We start from the raw sequence: 19670 nt of genomic DNA, 5'->3' as shown, positions 1-19670 counted from the left end.
ATCAGCAATGCTCCGTACAGTGCGGAGCAGGAGGATTGCTCTGAGGCTGGGTCTGCCATCCCAGGCTCTGGGTATCCCATAGTGTACCACACACCAAGTGCAGTGCACTGGGGGATTCCCCCAGGAGTCAGGAGCTCTAGGCCCCAGTCTCTGTGTCAGCGTGAGCTGCAAGCAGCCCATGCTGACACACGATCCCAGCAGCGTGCATGCATCCTTAATCTGGGTAGGAGCTGGGCTTCAGTGCTGGATTTGGTGCCCCGGTACCGCCAAGATCGTTGTGGATCCTGACAGTTCTCATGGGCAGCCAAGCCCAGGCTTGGCTGCCTGTGAGAACAACCTCAGTGTCTGAATAGGGCTTTCATAAAGCCTCAGATTTTGATTTGGCTTTCTACTCGGAGCTTGAGGGGAAGACCAAGCAGCTCACAGACTTTTTCAAACTGCTGCCCAGACTTTGTCGACTCGATTCTTGCTTTGCTTCCACGTACCCAGCCTCAAATATCAGCATTCACTTCTCTCACTTTGGTGATGCTTGCATTACCAGCTCAAGCAGGGGTGCTCGAGGTCTCTGTGTGCCTGAGGGAGGGCACCAAATGCTGCCCCCTAATATGCACAATAGTTAATCTCTTCCTGCCCCTCTCCAGAAAGCCTGTGAATTATTCAAATGGACTTCAGACATCCTCAGAGAGCTGCTGTTGGTCAGTGTAGATAATACTGACCTCGATGGACCAACCATCTTACTCAGTACAAAGCAGCTTCCCATTCTGGCCTTCCCTTGTTTGACCAATGCTCCGGGTGTAAGGGATCAGTGCCAGATCAGCAGGGCTCCTGGATACAGTCTTATAGCACCTGATCTTGGATTTAGCCATAGTCAGGCAGGCTTGTGGGGAAATTTCAATTATTAGGAGCCAACATCGAGTTTTTAAGCAACAGGAGTTATTTAAATCCCTAGGCGCCTGGCTCCCATTTTTAAGAGCCCAGGTTTCCTGCTTTATTCCATTCCTGGTGGTGGTTTGTTGGCGATTATTTAGGCTGTCTTTAGTAATTGCACAATGGAAAGGGAAAGAAAGTCTTAACTAGTTTATTTGAAATCGTGTTTACTTAAATACGGAAGGCCAAAATCAACTCTCTGCAATGCCATGTAGCAGCACATTGGCTCAACATACTGGCCCTGTTTAGCTCTGCAGCATAAGAAGCCCAAGTGTGTCTATTCCCCCCTGCAGCTAAATAGCTAAAAGGCGTTTATATTATATGCATTTTAAAATGTTTACATTGCATTCCTTTTGTATATCTGAATCTTTCCGTATGGTGCAAATGAGCAGCGATCACATGGTTCCTTTGTGGCACAGCTGCCAAAGCAAGGGTAAGGTGGTGGTGGTGGGGGGAGAGAATAACTTGATTTGCCTAATGCATTATGAGAGAATTGTTCAGGAAAGCAGTAATTCACTTTGCAGTTGGGGAATGAAAATTCTGGCCTTCCATTATGGAGTGTGTGTTGAAAATTTATAGTCTTTCAGTAAGGGATAAAAATCCAAAGAGCTGCGTCTCTGGATTTCAGCCTTCTGTTATGAATCTGCTTATTAACAAGAAAACTGGAGAAGCTGGTGGGTGGACTGCAGTGTGCATTGAATGCTTCTGAAGGATTAATTTCTGAAACAAATGTATGTTTTCACAGGCTCAGTAGACAAAGTAAGGCAGTGATGATATTGTAGTTATGAGGGCGGGTTCCTCTTCTCAGTTCCCATTGACACACTTTTCTTTTTTGGCTTCCAAACCAGACTGTACTCCTGCAGTGAGTATGTCCCATTGATGAGTATAGGATTTTCTGATTCATTGGCATTGCAAGATTGTGGTCCCAAATGTGTGGGAGTGGCTCATCTCCTTCCAGTCTCACAAGACAGGTGTGGCACACACATGTGAGCCCTTTGGGGACAGGGATCCATCTCATTTATTTATTATTTCTCTGTGTAAACCACCCTGAGCCATTTTTTGGAAGGGTGGTGTAGAAATCAAGTGATTGATTGAATGAATGAATGGATAGATAAATAAATAAATGAGAGGGTGAGGTTTCATGGAGGAGCCTTTAGAAGCTGTGCTTCCTTCCACAAACTGAGATCACGAGCAAAGTTAAGTAATACATTCCTAATGATGTAATGTTTTCTGGTCATAGCAAAGGTTCCCTGTCCCTTGCTATTGTGGTTTTTCTATATTTTGCCTAAATTAAGGCTCTTCCTTGAGGCACATCTTCCCTAAGAAAACTTAATGCTTAAATACGCATTGTGTGGCATTCTTGGTGGGCTAAAATTAGTTGCACTTTACTAAACTTGTTGCACTTTACTTGCAGTGGGCTGGAGATAGCTTCTGCCAGATTCATGTGTGCAAGTGATTTGGCTCAAGCCATCCCTTTGGCTTGTACTTAAGCAGGGGAAGATGCCGTACATTATCTCTTGATTCAGCAGACAGTGAGCAAAACACAATGTTTTTGTGATGCCACAGAGAAGCAGACTTTCTGTGCTGTCCATTAGAACGAGAGGATTGTGTCCAATTGAGAGTGTAATACTGTGCTGATTGCATTTCTTACCGAAGAGCGAAGGAAACTGAAAGCTAATGTTTTTTGTTTTTTTCTACTCAGGTCTGCCACACTTGTTTAAAAGTTGTAAATCTATTTGTTTCCTTCTCTAACCTGAAAGCAATGGTATCTGTGTGCTGTTCTTAAGCAATTAAGGATTGGGGCTGGAGCTCAGAGGTAGGGCGCCTGCTTGGCTTGCAGAAGGCTTTTTGGATTGTGAGCTCTTTTCTTACAGGGAACCATCTTATTTATTTTTTATATTTGTACATAAACCACTTTGAGAACTTTTGTTGAAAAGTGGTACAGGCAAAACTTGTTACTCATGGGGATTCTATTCCTCGCCTACTACTGTGAGTAATGAAACTGTGAGTAATGAGGCATTGTGCCTATGGAATACAGGGGGTTAGGTTCCTGGATGGGGGAAAAGGGGGCAAAAACCAGTGGAAAATGGCAAAAGAATACTACTGCACCATAATCCGTGGGATCTCCTTGTGCCCCGCAGTGTCCCCCAACTGTGAATGCCCCCCAAAACTGCAAAAAAGGGTGAATATTTGTGGGAAATTGGGAGGGGGAACTACTGTATTGTGCTCTGCAGGGTCTCCTTGTGCCTAGCAATGCCCCCCAAGCCATGAAATGCTGCAAAATATCATGGAAAACTGTCTTTTTTTAAAAAAGAAATGCGCTACATAATGGCTCCTGTTTACACCCTGCTTACAAAATAGTGGCTGGAAGTCACAGAGGTCACTTCCAGCCCTCTAGGAACCGCAGATATGTGGTTTCTAACTCTTTAGTATCCGTGGATAATTAAACTGGATGTCAATTAGACACCTGGGGATACACGAAAATGCAGATGGTGAGTCTGCAAATAGCGAGGATTCCCTGTATATAAATATTTGTACTACTACTAGGTCTCAGATTCAATCCCTGGCATCTTCAGGCAGGACTGGTGAAGACTTTTGTTTGAAACCCTGGAGAGCCACTGAAAGCCAATGTAAACGGACCAATACTATGATGGACCAATACTGTGATTTAAAAAGAGGCAGCTTAATGTCCAATTAAGATTAGATACCTCATTGCGTTGCTGGTATTTTGGTGAAATGTTAATATCTACTTTCTTCCCCTCTGCAGTTCTTAAAGCCTGCAGTTTGGCTATAGCACCAATAAGCTCATCTCATTTCCCCATTATCTCAGCCATGTCCTTGGTGGACCCTTTCCTCTATGCTTCTCGGTGGAACCACTCCATCCCATTAACTAATGCTACTTGCTTATAAATGCTGAATGTTTAAGTTTCTTGTCCTTCCTCTCTCACTGCAATAGAATCCCTGACCTGTAGTCGTGGGCATTCTTAACTCCCGATAGCATTAGTTCTTCTTCCTTCCTTTACTCCCTGCTATTCCTTAGTAGTTCAAGCACTCGCACAGACCTCTTGGAAAGAGAAGACTCTGCCATTGATTCCTTTTGCAGGAGTGGTGTTCTCTGCAAAGCTCTGTCCTAGGCATCTGCTGAAGTTTGTTTAGTTTGTTGTAAGACCAGTCATTTTGTGGGGAGGGGTGAAAGAGCAACAGGGCTATTGTTCTTTTATACAAATCAGAAACTTGCTACACAATAAGCACAGGTTAATATTCAAACATCTTTCCTACCCCCATCCTTCATTGGGTCTAGGAAATAAAACTCCACTGAGTAAATACATTCTCCCTTTCATCTTTTGCAGGTGACATTAGGTGGGACTTTTATTGGCATTGGACGCAAAACTCCAGATTGCCAGGGCAACACCAAGTATTTCCGCTGCAAGTTCTGCAATTTCACCTACATGGGCAATTCGTCAACGGAGCTGGAGCAACACTTTTTGCAGACCCACCCAAATAAGATAAAATCCGCCCTTCCTGCCTCTGAATCCAGCAAAGCATCTGAGAAGAACTCCAGTAAGTCCAGTCCTACTGTTCGATCATGTGAGGCTGGAGATCTGGGGAAGTGGCAGGACAAGATCACCATAAAAGCTGGAGATGACACTCCGGTTGGTTATTCAGTGCCCATCAAGCCTCTCGAATCCTCAAGACAAAATGGTACGGATGTCTCCAGTTACTACTGGTGCAAATTCTGCAGCTTTAGTTGCGAATCCTCCAGCTCGCTCAAACTGTTAGAACATTACAGCAAGCACCATGGGGGGAGCCAGGCAGGGGGGCTTCACCCAGATCGGAATGACAAGCTCTCAAGGGGGTCGGTCATTAATCAGAATGACTTAGCCAAAAATGCAGACGGAGAGTTAGCGACAAGGACCGAGAAGGGCTCTAGCGTGGCAAAAAAGAAAGACTTTTCCAGCTCAGGAGTGGAGGACAACGTGGTGACAAGCTACAATTGTCAGTTCTGTGATTTTAGGTACTCTAAGAGCCACGGCCCCGATGTAATAGTGGTGGGGCCTCTCCTTCGTCATTACCAGCAGCTACACAGCATTCACAAGTGTACCATTAAGCACTGTCAGTTTTGTCCCCGAGGCCTCTGTAGCCCAGAAAAGCACCTTGGAGAAATTACTTATCCTTTTGCTTGCAGGAAAAGTAATTGTTCCCACTGTGCTCTCTTGCTCTTGCACTTGTCCCCTGGGATGCCGGGAGGCTCCAGAGTCAAGCACCAGTGTCACCAGTGCTCTTTCTCCACTCCTGATGTAGACGTTCTCCTGCTTCACTATGAAACCACACATGAACCCCAGGCGTCCGAAGTCAAGCAAGAAGCAAATGCCCTGCAAGGGGTGGATGGGCCGCTGACGGTCAAGGAAGGCAAAGAACACTCGTGTACCAAATGTGACTTTGTCACACAGGTGGAAGAGGAGATTTCTCGACACTACAGGTAAAAAGAAAAGAAAAGAGTGTTTGTGTGCATAAGTATATATGTGCTTTAACATGTTAAAAAGTAGACCAAGACAACCATTCATCAGTTCTGGGTCTGTATATGGAAACCTGCTACACACACAGTGCAAGCTAAGACACTGACCCAGCTATTGGTCACTTTTGCCAGGTAAGATAACAATGGCAATGCCAGTGGTGCAACTGGACAGAGCAGGGGGAATTCCCACAGTAATGCAAGATAGGGTCGATAGAAGTCTCTCCCCTGGATAACAGAGTCCTCCACTGTTTGCAGATACTCTTGGCAGTGCCGACATCTAGGTTTGAGAACAAAGACAGATGATCTTAAAAAGGAAGTCAAATCAAGTTTTGTTTACGGTCCTAGACCAAACAATCCATACATGCAAAAGGCGAAACAAATTTATAAGAAACTCTATAGATTCTCGTTATACATCTTAAAAGCAATATAGCAAAATTTAGCTACGGAGTTAAAAATTAAAACATCCTCATCAGAAAGTAGAAATTTAACAAGTTGTTCAGCAGATTGATCCGTCTGTTTACAGACCTCTTTGTGGGGGTGGGGGTGGGGGTGGGGGGGAGGAACGTTCTGCAAAAGATTCACTGTCACTTAAGATTTAAGGTTGAAGATTTTTAGGAAACAGTACAAATATGCTAGGTAGAAATTTTGTTCTCTGTCCTGGACTGATCAGTTGATCAAACCTGTCAAGTGAACATCCAGTTCTGTTAGCAGATGCTGAACAAAGATTCCTTGTTGTTCGTGTTATTTCTTGATGGACGATTCTCTCCCCCCACCCCGCCCGCCCCCCGCCAATGCACTAGAAATCCAGTCTTCAACTGCTTGGAAGCATCATATTTTCCGGATTAGCTGCTCCCAGTAATCACACCTCTCAATTCTGCATCCAGTAATAAAACTAATAATAAAGCCAATGCAACCTAACTGTGAAAGATGCACCATTATCGAAAAGATTGGCCTTGATCCATCCAAAGTTAAAAGTGTTCATCCTACTGATTTCAGTAGGAGAGTTAAGCACTTTCTAGGACATTTCAGTCTCTGTTCAGTTGGAGCTTCTTTCCTGCAGCTGTGCGAAAAGAGAGAGAACGTGTGTGTGTGTGTGTGTGTGTGTGTGTGTGTGTGTGTGTGTGTGTGGTGTGGACAACTAAGCACCAACAGTTTTCAGTCCCTGGTAAGTAGGGATGTGCACGAATCAATTTTTTTGATTTGATTTGTGCCTGAATCGAATCACCCCTGATTTGTTTTGTGTCCAAATCTGTCCCCCCGAATCACCCCAGATTCAGTTTGGATTCAGACCAGTTATAAAGGTCCCAGGTGTACCAAATTTGGGTGGTGGGTAGATCCCCATGGATACCACCTACCATCCAAGTTTCAAGGCAATGGGGCACTTGATTGATATTTAATGATTTTTTTAAAAAAAGGTTTTTAGTGATTTTGTATATTGCTGCCATAGGAAATAATGAGGATTCAAAGTTGCCCTGTTGTAACCCTAAGATGGATCCTTAGCTTTCTTTAAAAAAAAAATCTGAGCTCTAGCCCTTGTAGAAGTGGAGTTATGGAGCAAAGTGTGCAGTCACTGAGGCTCTTCTCACAATTACTGAGGAGAGCCTGGGGAAGGTTAGTGGAGAGAGCGGGCTTAGCCCGCTCTCCCCGCAGATGACCGAGCAGTCTGCTCTGAGGGGCCGAACCGGCTGTCCACATGACTGCCAGCTCCGTTACGGAGCCGGTGGGGACTGGGAGGATGGGGGCTGTGTGGCCCCTGGAAGCTCCAGCATGCCTTGCGTGAGCACGCAGGGCATACTGGAGAGAGCTTTTCAGCCTCCTGGTCGGGGGTCTCCTCGTGAGTTGCTGCGGCGTGGAGTTTACGAACAGCAAAAAGTTTACACAAGTTTACACTGGTTTACACAAGCAGCAAAAATCGGCCTCTCCTAGCCCATTTTTTGCTGCTCGTGGGAATACTTTCACTATTTTTCAAGTGCTTGGATTCTTTTGTGTATAATAACTTTTCCTAAAAATTGTACACCTTCATTTCTTCTGTTCATTTTGACAGTGACAACTACACCCCGCCCCACCTGCAAGGCAGTAGGGTACTCAGTTTATATTTTGGGAGTTTTTGAGGTGTTTATACTCTTTGGTGTGTAATGAATCCTCATAGGGATTCATTATGAGGAAAGGTTATTAGACACCAAAGAGTCTAAACACTTGAAAAAATTCATAGAACATAAATTAAGTAGCCCCACTGCCTTGCGGTTGGGAGTGGGGTGTAGTTGGCACATGGCAGTTGACAGTTGGCACTGTCCAAAGACAATCAAAATGAATAGACAAAATGAAGGTGTGTAATGAATCCTCAAAGGGATTCATTATGAGGAAAAGTTATTATACACCAAAGAATCTAAACACTTGAAAAATAGTGACCACACCTTTCATTCCATAACTCCACTTCTACAAGGGCTAGAGCTTAGCTTTAATGAAAGCTGGGAATCTGGGGAAATTAATAAGAGGAATCCTAAACTCGAATCGATTGGAAAACCGAAATCTAGCCAATGGACCTCAGGGGCAATTTGTTCTATCTCCAAATTGCCTGAATCAGCTAGAATCAGGTACAAATCGATCTGTGCCCCAATCGATTCACACATCCCTACTGGTAAGGAAAATTTTTAAAATTTCACAATCTAAGACTGAACTTTAAAATGCTGCTTTATAGATAGACAATTGGTCCATGAGCCCTCCGGGTGTTTTTGGCTACAACTCTCATCATCTCCAGCCATAGTGGTCAGGGATGACGCGAATTGTAGTCCAACATCTGCAGGAGGGCTAAAGTTGTGCAGACCTCATCTAGCCTAATACTGTGTACTCCCATTTACTAGGAGTTCTCCAAAAAACCCACAGTTTTTTTGCAAGCATTTCCATGGGCTCCTTCCTTTGGTGATAATCTGCTTGTCCCAAGGCTGAAGACAGCTGAAGTGCTAGTAGGGCAAATTGTTTTTCCCCTTTGTGTGTGGGGAGTCTGAAGAGCCTTTCAGAGACTTCAGATTGAGCCACCCCCTCATTTTTTTGAGATGGAAGAATTGTCATAATGCGGATTTCACCCTAAATTTTCATGTGATATAGTGGTCTTTTAGAGTGGTTTTCTACATGGCATACTTTCGATCCAAGGGGGCTGTAGGCGTGCTGTTAGGATTAATTAGTTAATGATTGTAAACTGGTTTGAAGATGAAAAGGGGTTTCTGTGTCCTAGGTGGTATTATAATTTATTTTTATTAGGGCTGCTCTGGGCCGTATTGGAAAACTGAACACACAGCATTCTGACCACACTTCTAGTGGCATCTCTTAGACTCTCATTCAAGAGTACTTCAACTGACATTTTTCTGTGTTAAATTAAGATATCCCTTCCCAGGAAAAGATAATGGTTTTTATTCCCCGAAGTGGAATTTTAGACTGTAAAGTTCATATTTAGACCTTTTGGTGATTGGCCCAGTTTTCAAAAGAACCGAGTGTCATATAGTCCCTGTTGACGTCAATGGAGCACAATCCTCTTGAAAAATCACACCACTTATTTAGGTGACTAAATATGCTTTGGGGAACCTAAAATTAGGCTCTTGAGCTTAAAAAAAAAAATCTTGGCTGGAATTCTGTAAGCCTTCTGGCACAAGAAACCAGCATTTACTCTGTATATGGATTTACGTATATTTTGCCCAAAAAAAGAATTCGATGAACTTCTTTTTTTAGACATTTGTTCTGTAACATTTGTATGGCTGCTATTCATTATTCTCTTTTACTGGAAAGCTAAATCTGCTTTCTCTCTTTTGAATATAAATATTATATATAAATATAAATAAAATGCATACATACAGGATTGAGTCAGGCCAAATTGATTAAAAATAAACATGATTAATTCACTATCTTGCGTTTAATTTTTTTTTTATTGACTAATACATATGAGATAAGAACATAAGAAAAGTCTGGCTGGAACAGACCCAAGGCCCATCTAGTCCAACATCCTGTTTCACAGTGCCCACCAGATGCCTCTGGGAAGCCCACAGGCAAGAGCTGAGGGTGTGACCTCTTTCTTCTTGTTGTTGCTCCTCTGCAACTGGTATTTTGAGGCATCTTGACTCTGAGGCTGGAGGTGACCATAGCCCTCAAATAGTGTACCTGGTGTTCTCAAGCAGTGTCAGAATTAACCTCCTAAAGATGAGGGGAAAGAACTTGTTCAGGTCTCCTGGAGAATAAATAATAATTTAAAATAGTTACATAGGAACATAGGAAGCTGCCATATACTGAGTCAGACAATAGGTCTATCTAGCTCAGTATTGTCTTCACAGACTGGCAGCAGCTTCTCCAAGGTTGCAGGCAGGAATCTCTCTCAGCCCTATCTTGGAGAAGCCAGGGAGGGAACTTGGAACCTTCTTCTCTTCCCAGGGCGGCTCCATCCCCTGAGGGGAATATCTTATAGTGCTCACACTTCTAGACTTCGTTTGATATGCAACCAGGGCAGGCCCTGCTTAGCTAAGGGGACAAGTCATGCTTGCTACCACAAGACCAGCTCTCCTCCTGGTCTTTTGGTAGCAAGTTATCTAGTTATCTACCAATTTAAAACAATTTAAAAACAAAAATGCTCCTAAAGGGGTTTATGTAGTAAAAATATTTGCAAAAATTATTTCCTGTCCCAATAGGGATCACGGTCTAAAAGGAAACCTAAAGAAGGCACCAATAATAGCCATGAAGAGAGACGCTACCTGGATTAAATAGGGACCATTGCTGTCACCCTGATAATATAAGAGAGCCACCACTGGAATAGGTGTTTCTTTTCCCTGTTATCAGAAGAAAATAAGAAAAAAACAAGCAAGGGTATTAAAATCATGCTTTCTTTACATGCAATAAAAATGCTTATAAAGAAGAAATGAAGTGAAGATTATTCATTCTTAAGCAAAATAAGCGAGTAAAAGATTGAGGTCATTCATGCAGTCAAAAACTGTGTTCTACCTGGGTTCGGGAGCTGTGTGTGCTCCCAATTTTCGGTTGTGTGGAAGCACAGTAAGAAGAAAACCTGGGTAGAAGTGATTGTGTGGAAGCAAGGTAGGTGGAAAACCTCGGTAGCTTTTCCTCTTACCTTGCTCACACAATCACATCTACCCATGTTTTCTTCTTACACTGCTTCCACACCTGAAAATTGGGAACACACTCAGCTCCCGAACCCGGGTAGAACACAGTTTTTGATTGAGTGAATGACCTCTATATGTTCTTCAGCTCATTTCACATGAGGTCTATGCAAGTACTAAAATTGCAGATCAAGATGTATCAAGATTGGATACTCTTTGCTTTCAGAAAGTATCCTGTCTTGTTCTTTTTCTGTATTTTCTTTGCCAGTTCTATCTATGGCACAAATCAGAAAGCTGGCTTTCCCGCCTGCTCCCCCACCCATTTCTCTTTCTTCTCTTCTGCTGTTGTTATTTATCTTTTCTCGCCTGGTGCAGATCTAGCATTCCTGATCTAAGTTAAGAACGTGTTATGGCTTTGTACATCTCTTTCTGCACCTTTCCCCCACTCTTTCCATTCTTTGATTTAGGGTTACATCTGCATTGGTGCTAACTATTGTAATGCTTACTATGCTTGCTTTTATAGTGAGAGTTTAAAACCAGGAATGACTAAACCTCATGACAAGAAATCTGCTTAGCATTGATCATTATGTCGTTGATGGCATGGGCGCTCACCAGTGGTTATCACCATGGAACCAGCAAACCCTGGAAACTAGGAGGAATTTGTGTGGCTGTTAAAAGTGGGAGGGGGTGAAAACCTTGGTATATTCTCATTCTCCTAACCACCATTAAGAGAAGTCTGGGGGTGGGGGGAGAAATATTATGTTTGCATCAGATTTTCACATCAGCTGGCAGTATTTCAGTACAGGTTATATGGGGTGGTGGAATAGACCATTTTTCATCAGTAAATATATGATGGGAAAGTAGTTCTTATGAATTGCTGTATTTGGAAGATATATGTCATTTGCTTACAAAGATGCCACCAGTGCTGAGTAGTTTTCCATGGGATGTGGTTCTCATTAAAATCTGGTTTAAAATCCTATTAATGCTTTCAGCTCTAATATTTAGAAAACTCGGGAAAAAGAACCATTAACACAAATGGACCACTGCTGCCTCTATCAATTTGGAAAGAAAATGAAAATTCTTTGTTTCTCAACTTCCATATTTTCTCAATTAATTTCACTGAAATCTTAAGTGTTACCAGCTATTTTCCTCCTCTATCCATCTGAGTGTAATTCAGCGCTAAATCCCATTGAAATCAAGAATACATTAGTGGTTAACTTAAAAGTTCAGTTCCACTGTGTTTAGTGGCATAAAATAAAATAAAATAAATAAATACATTTCATTGTAACTAATTGTACTGAATCTTGAATCCTAGATTGAAGTATGTATTTGATATTAACAGTTGGTTGGGTTAAACTGGAAAAGACAAAAAATCTACCTCCCAGACATTATTGAATTATTCTCAGCCTTGCAGACCCTGAACTGTATCTGTATTATTTCTTCCGCAAGAGTACTTCCATTTACACTAGGGGAGGCTGCTGATTCTTGTGCAGCGCCATCCCCTGTGCTGCATGTCATTCTGTTCCAGAGGGTCCCGGACTTTCAGAAGCCAGTTTTCAGGGGGTACAGAGAGGTGGGAGGGTTAGTGAACCCTCCTCCCATGAATGGAAAGCTCTTCAGTTCACTGAAGAAATTAGGATACAACCCACGAAGTGAAAATTTTGTTGTCCAGTGGAACCTCTCAAATCTGATATAAAATTAAATAAATTATTATTCCCATAGTTCCACATCCTTAATACAATTTCCAACTGATTTGAAAATGGTTTAATTTTCATATTGCCCCATAAAGAACTCCCCAAAGTTACAGTGTTATCGGGCCCTGTGAATTCTTGGCTAGAGATAATTAGTTCCCTTGCTTGGGAGTCATTACAAACTGTCAAAACAGTTTTTAAGTGGATTGGAAAAACCTGATGCAAGAACTTTTGCTATCTATTGGTGCTTGTACTGTATGTGTACACATTTCCAGACAAATGTAGGATTGCTATAAAACAAAATTTCTTCTTATTGTCTGATTTTATTTTTGATGTGTGGGGTGGGGGAAAATGAATATAATTCACAAATATTTCTGATAGATGATTTGAAAAAGATTAACCTTTGATTAACTTTAAAACTGGGCAGGAAACTTGTTCAGCACTAAGAGAGACATCAGAAATATGTCACAAGCTGGAGGATAACTAATTTGCACAGATTTGTGGCACACTATTAACATTATTAGCATATTATCTTTTTCCATGAGCTTGGTTGATGCTGAGCAGAAAACATTTGGTGTAGTACAGTATAGTAATTTAAAAATTGCTATGGCCTGCAGTTCATGCAAATAGCAAGTAGTATTATTTTAGAATATAATACAGCTTTATAATATAGTTATCCAAGCACTATGTAGGCGGACTGCAATATGAACATCATAAGTTGAGAGTTGTTAAATATAACAAATTGAGAATATAAGAATAACAAATATAACAAACCTTATAATTAAAGATTGAAAGCAACATTTTATAATTATTACTTTTAATTTATGAATTTTGAATGTATATTAATTTAATTAAGTTATTAATAATGTTAATTTATCATTTTGACCATCATAGTTTCATATGTCTTTGCAACTAGGAAGGCTTAAGATAATGAAACTGTCTGCAATGAACATGTGAGATGTTCACGATTCCAAGGATCAATTAAAATTATACTGTTTTGAGTTCACACATGATCTAAGCTGTCCCTGTTGGTGCCAATGGGAGCATTCCTCATGGAGCTAATATCAGCTTTATGGAGTATGTGTGTGAGATCTAGTTTGTGATTGTGATGGGAGTAAAGGATTAAATCTTCTTTTCTTCCATGCTGTAGCCCCAATCACCTCTCCCCATAGCTACTGTATGGAAAGCAAATTCAGATATGTTAAGCCAGATCATGCACTTTATTTATTATTAGTAACATTTAATATACTGCCCACTCCGAAGACTCTGAACAGTGTACAAAAACATGCAAAGCAAGACAGCATTAAAATTACATTCTAAATTAAAAACTAAAGTAACTAAAAAAGAAAAAACCAAATAGGTAAACTACAGGGCAAAAGCCTGGTGAAAAAGAAAAGTCTTCAATAGAGATTTAAAAATCAATAAGGAGCTAAACGAATTTGAAGGGGAAGAGAGTTCCAGACGTGGGGCAGTAACCAAAAAGACCCTTTCATGGGTCCTAGTGACACGAACCTCTCGGAAATCAGGGACTGACAGAAGGGCCATCCGAGAAGATCTGACTGGATGGGATGTAACTGGATGGGAGAGGTGGGTCTGTAGGTAGACAGGCGCCAAAACCCGCAAGGCTTTGAGGTCAAAACCAGGACCTTAAATTGAACTTGGAGGCAAATAGGCAACCAGTGCAATGACTGCAGGAGAGGTGTTACCCTGTCATATTTTCTGGAACCCATGAGTAGGTGAGCTGCTGCATTCTGGACCCATTGTAGCTTTCCGATCGTCCTCAAAGGTAGCCCTAGATAGAGAGCGTTTAAATGAATGAATGAATGAATGAATGAATGAATGAAAGAAAGAAAGAAAGCATTTAATGTGTACTTTGTCCCTCTCATGTTGAACTATAGCATGTGATCTATAAAAGCATAGTTATTGGTCAGAGCATCAGCTATGATATCTGAGGCTCGGACTTGTGCCTCTGAAATATCAGATGTTGCAACCCATGATCTTTTAGCACAATCCATGAGTCCTGCACCAGTGCATGGATCCAGTTCCCTACACCCTTCATCACTGGAGCTTCTGGTCGGAATAGAGAGGAGCAGCAGGCAGTTCAAGCAATGATGCCGACATCAAAGACCCAGAGACCCAGTCCAGTTTCACTGCCTGCTATATTGCTATAATTTCTGCTCTACTCTGGACAAATCCTGGCTGGGGGAAGCTGCTATGCCTCTCTGGACTTCTAGACTCTCTTGTGCCTGCTTTCCTTCTGCTTGTCTATCTGTCCCTTGCCCTGCTGTGCTCTTTAGCCCAGGGCATTGCTCGTGCATCTTCTCTGGACTGGAAACTACATTTGGCCTACCTCCTCTGTTTTCAGGTACTACCACATGCAAAATCTCCAACCACTGCGCTGTTTGTTTTGTCTAAAGTATACAAATGAGGTATATATAAGGTACATGTGGGAGGAAAATGTTTGCAGTGATGAACCAAAAACTGTTCTTAGTGTAGTTGATAGGAGGCTCATCCTTGGCTTCAGCAGGACCAGAGCTGCTTGCTTCCAACAGATGGTGTTTAGAGGTGTGCACGGCACCAGTTCCGTGCACACCCGGGAGGTGGGGGATTGCTTTAAGGCTCGGGGAGGCCCTTACCTCCCCTGCTGCTCTCCCCCCTCCGACACTGCTTCAAAAACCTCTGGCATGGGGTGGCTGTATACCCTCTTACTGCCCTGGTCAGTGTACAACCGGAAGTGGCCGCACGTCATGCCCACACACTCCCCACTTCTGGTTTCTGTTGCCACGACTATAACATGTTTTATACACATTTGATCCCATGTAGATAATCAAGAGCTCATTTCCCCTCTAACTTGGCTAGACAAATTAGGGCTGATTCACAAACGTTATTCTCCCCCTCCCCGCTACAAACATAATCTTCATGGAGGAATGTGGGGGGAATGTCTGCACACAGACATTTGCCATTGTGTACGTGGGTTGGGGAAGCAAGCAGTGATGTAGTTGCAAATGCAGAAATGCAGGTGTTCTCCATAACAACCCCCATGGCTATGCCCACACAACAGACAGAGAAGCCAAGAAGTACCGGCACTCCGTCCCTGTCCGTGTCCCCCCCACCCCCACTACACCCCTGGATGCAAGCGAACTTGCTCCATACTGGTATCAAAATTGCACATATTCTGCATTACGTGCAACACAGTGAAGTCATTCACACAAGCGAAAACTGCGTTGTCCCCAGGTTTGGGAGTGGTGTTTGCTCCCAATTGTTGATTGTGTTGCAAGCAAGGCAGGAGGAAAACCTGGGTAGAAGTGATTGTGGGGAAGCAAGGTAGAAGGAAATGTTCCCCAGGTATTCCTCCTAGCTTGCTTCCACACAACCGAAAATTGGGAGCACGCACGACTCCCAATCTGGGGAAGAACACAGCTTTCGCTTGTGTGAATGGCCTCACTGACTGTGTGAATGACCTCTGTGAATATGTAATTCTTTTTACAGAGAAGATCTTTGTTTAGGAACCACGTCAGATGGGACACATTCCTTAGTTTTGTCAAATCCCAGTACTTGGATCCATGTCTGCCTCTGTATCTCGGGGGCAAGGACTTGCAGATTGTGCATATTTTGATGTAGGGCAGGACCTACATTTTTTAAATTCTATTTTATGACCAACCTCACACATGGAGGTCCTGATCCTTACAGGAAAGTCTGTGCGCTACTGTAATACAAATAAAACAGTATCCTGTTGGCTCATAAAAAGTGTCCTGTTTCGATGACATACACAGGAAATTGGCAACATATTGTTCCAATGTGGGAACATATGTTTTACATAGTTCAGTAATACAGTACTTTGCATGGTCTGCTTGAATGAAAATAGGCATGTGTGTTATTCCAAGGTATATATGCGACACCTTAATTAGCTGTAGTGGAGACTGCATATGGAGCAGTTCCTCTGCTTTCTTACTTAAAGCTTTAATATCTGATCCCAGTCTGCTTTTTTTGTTTCTGGGTTTTGCAGCACAGCTCTCACTACTTTACATACAACCTGCTCTTTTGTCTTTTCCTGAAGAAAAGTCTCTTAACAAGCTTAAGAATGCTCATAAAAGAACAAATATTACTTGTTTCCTGCACAAAGCAAACAGGGTTTTAGTTCACAGAACGCTCTGAATTCTCTCCCCCCACCCCCTTCCGAATGCGCTATATACTGGATGGGTAAAAGTGATCAGGGATTGATGACAGACATTTTTTAGTTTTAACTTCTCCCTTAACTTGTCATATTTGGACAAATAATTAATTGGATTACAATAAAGAAAACACAAATATCATCCCTTCGAAAGAATTCAGAGAAAAATAATAGCTGATTTCCACGTTTCATGACATGCACCTGGTTTTTACCTTTGTGCATGGATGTTAATAAAAATAGTGAAGTTCATCCTTCTTGGTAATTCCCATAGCTTCTCTGCTAGATAACAAATAGGAACATTATTTCTGTTTGTATCAGGCTATTTTTACTGGGGATAATGGGAGGCAGTCAACAATATCTTGGAATCCCTGTTACAGGGAACACTGATCCAGATGAAGCCATGTCTAAAAACCATTGAAATAAACCATGGTGCTTTCTCACAACCAGTGAGAAAGGGCTACCCGGTTTGCGGGGAGGAAGCCCGAAAGTGCTTACCTCCCCACAGAAGATTGTTCTGCCGTCCCAGACGAGCACCGGCTGCTGCTGGCAGCTCCGAGGGTCGTGGCAATGGGATGTGCTGCCCCCCGCCCCGCCCAAGCTCCAGTAATGCAGTGCGCGAGTGTGTGGTGCATTATGGGGATCACCCCCCCCCAAGTCTGCCAACTGCAGCTTCTTGAAGCTGCTACTAACACATGATCAAGGAAATGAGGTTAGGATTCCGCTCGCTCTGCTAACCCCGTTTTCAAAGGAGGCTTCATAGGTGGGTTTGCTGCTGCCGTAGTGCTGCCAGGATTGGCCTAATTCTGGCAGTTCACACATACCTGCAAAACCGGGCTGGGCTCTCTCAGCCCAGTTTTGCATGTGTGTGTGAATAGCCTCTATATCTAGGTTATATCCCATTCATTCCAAAGGGACTCAGTAATGACTTGGTTTTGGTCCTGCCAAGTATTTGGTATCTTGTCACTGACTAATCTTAATTCTGCCTTCGAATCTATTACTGTATCGTACTGGTCTGATGTCACAGAATGTTCCGTTCTGCAGGCCAAAAACCTTATACAGATGCATGTGTGAACCCAGCAATCACAAGCATGTCAGCAGCCTCTTCGTCTATGTATTGGAGGGCATGTCTGTATTCACTGGGAGGCACCAACTTTAGTTATTACATTTCTGTACTGCCTCATACCAATGTCTCATGGCAGCTTACTAAATGAATGTTAAAATCTGAATTAAAACCAAACAATAAAACAGTTAAAAATCTAAAGCAACAATTTAAAACAGTAGTACAGCAATAAAAAACAACTTACAGCTTATCAAAGGCTTGATGAAATAAATGTGTCCTGAGTGCTCTTTTTAAAACCTGCTAGAGATGGGGAAGCTCTTGCGACAGGGAGTTCATTCCAGAGCCTCGGGGCGGCTGTAGAAAAGGCCTGGCTCTGGCACAGCGGGGAAATGCTTGACTAACAAGCAGAAGGTTGCCGGTTCGAATCCCCGCTGGTATGTTTCCCAGACCATGGGAAACACCTATATCAGGCAGCAGCGATATAGGAAGATGCTGGAAGGCATCATCTCATACTGCGTGGGAGGAGGCAATGGTAAATCCCTCCTGTATTCTACCAAAAGAAAACCACAGGGCTCTGTGGGCGCCAGGAGTTGAAATCAACTTGACGGCACACTTTACCTTTACCTGAGGTGGGGGCAGCCACAGGCAGTCTTTCCTGAAGATCTTAATAACCATTATTTACACTAGAAAAATGGGGTATACAAATCACATGATTGGAATACATATTTATAATGCACTATGCGGATGTGCTGTACGCTTTAAGTCAGGCATACGAGAGTGATGACTGTTTTATTCATGTTGTTTCATTTCATTCCTATATCACCCATCCAAAATGGCTCTGGGCAGCTCACAATAAAAAGTAAAACCATTTAAAATATTAACATAAAAGTCATTTTAAAACCGATAAACCACTTAAATATTATTAAAAGCCAAGCTTTTAGAGGCAGAGGCATCTCGTGGGCTCCTGTGTGAAACAGGATGCTGGATTAGATAGACCTTGGGCCTGATCCAGCTGAGTTGTTCTTATGCAAAGAAGGGTCTTTAAGACTCTCTTGAAGACCTCTAAGGATGATAAGCCTCTTTGCCATGGGGAATGCATTCCACAATGTAGGGGCAATTCCTGAGAAAGCTCGATCCCAAATTGCCACCAAATGAATTGCCACCCAAAGACAGACCCGAGTTCAAAGCCCCATTCAGCCATGAAACTAGCTGGATGACTCTGGGCCAGTCACTTCTCTCTCAGCCTAACCTCCTTCACAGGGTTGTTGTGAGGAGAAACCGAAGTATGTAGTACACCACTCTGGGCTCCTTGGAGGAAGAGCGGGATATAAAATGTAATATATATATATATATATATATATATATATATATATATATATATATATCTCAGCAGCCAGCGTAATTGTTTAAGAGTAGGCATGATATGGTCTCTCTGAGTTACCCAGGAGACCAATTTGCCACATTTTGGACTAACTGAAGTTTCCGAATTACATACAAAGGCAGCCCTACATAGAGCGCATTGAAAGAGTCAGCCTAGATGTTACCAGTGGATGCGCCACTGTTTTGAAATCATTTTCTTCAAGGAATGGGCAGAGCTATCAAATCAGCCATAGCTGATCAAAGTGCCCTTGGCTGTAGTGTCTCAACCTGAGATACCAGGGTGAGAACAGGATCGAAGTGCACTCCCAAACTGTTTACACTTCCTTTTGGAGGGAGTGTAATCCCATCTAGAACAGAATATTCTGTCCTGTCCTTCAGATTACGATCTCTGCAATGAGCACCACCGTCTTACTTGGATTTAGCTTCAGTTCATTATTCCTCATGTGCCAGTCATGCCATCCCATTTTTTTGAGTACCTTTTGAAGATCCATGCTGGGATCTCTCTCTGTGTGTGTATAAATGTATACAGTATATAATATCTATCTAATGCTTTTTTATTTCCCATTTAATCAACTCTGTTTAAATTAGGGAACGCAAGAAGAAAATGTGCAATATATAGAATTAAGGAAATGTGTCTAACAATGTGCATAGTTTGTTTTTCTTAACACAAAACCTGCAACTTTTTATCACATAATGTTGGACCTCTTGGATGCGAGAGGTTTATAAACAGTATTATAGTTTTGTTTTCTAGGAAATGAATTTTATACTTTTTAAATACCTGATAATTTTACTTAGGTCTTCTATTACTAAATCATGAACCACAACTGAG

The 19670-nt window shown here is 42.4% G+C and overlaps 1 protein-coding gene across 9 annotated transcripts in view; it reads left to right on the top strand.

The window, feature by feature from the left end:
* The window catches only part of TRPS1 (transcriptional repressor GATA binding 1), a 324860-nt gene that overhangs the window by 102325 nt on the left and 202865 nt on the right, over positions 1-19670 (top strand). For 7 of the 9 annotated variants that reach the window (XM_053248423.1, XM_053248419.1, XM_053248418.1 and 4 more), the window contains one exon: positions 4278-5407. In XM_053248423.1, coding sequence (XP_053104398.1) covers positions 4278-5407 — 1130 coding nt within the window. The remainder of the gene's footprint in view (positions 1-4277; positions 5408-19670) is intronic. The other 2 variants (XM_053248422.1, XM_053248424.1) reach the window with 2 other exon arrangements.

Source organism: Hemicordylus capensis, chromosome 4, assembly GCF_027244095.1.
Source record: "Hemicordylus capensis ecotype Gifberg chromosome 4, rHemCap1.1.pri, whole genome shotgun sequence".
Taxonomy (NCBI): domain Eukaryota; kingdom Metazoa; phylum Chordata; class Lepidosauria; order Squamata; family Cordylidae; genus Hemicordylus; species Hemicordylus capensis.
Note: the sequence above shows the minus strand (reverse complement) of the source record. Positions and strands in the feature narration are given on the sequence as shown.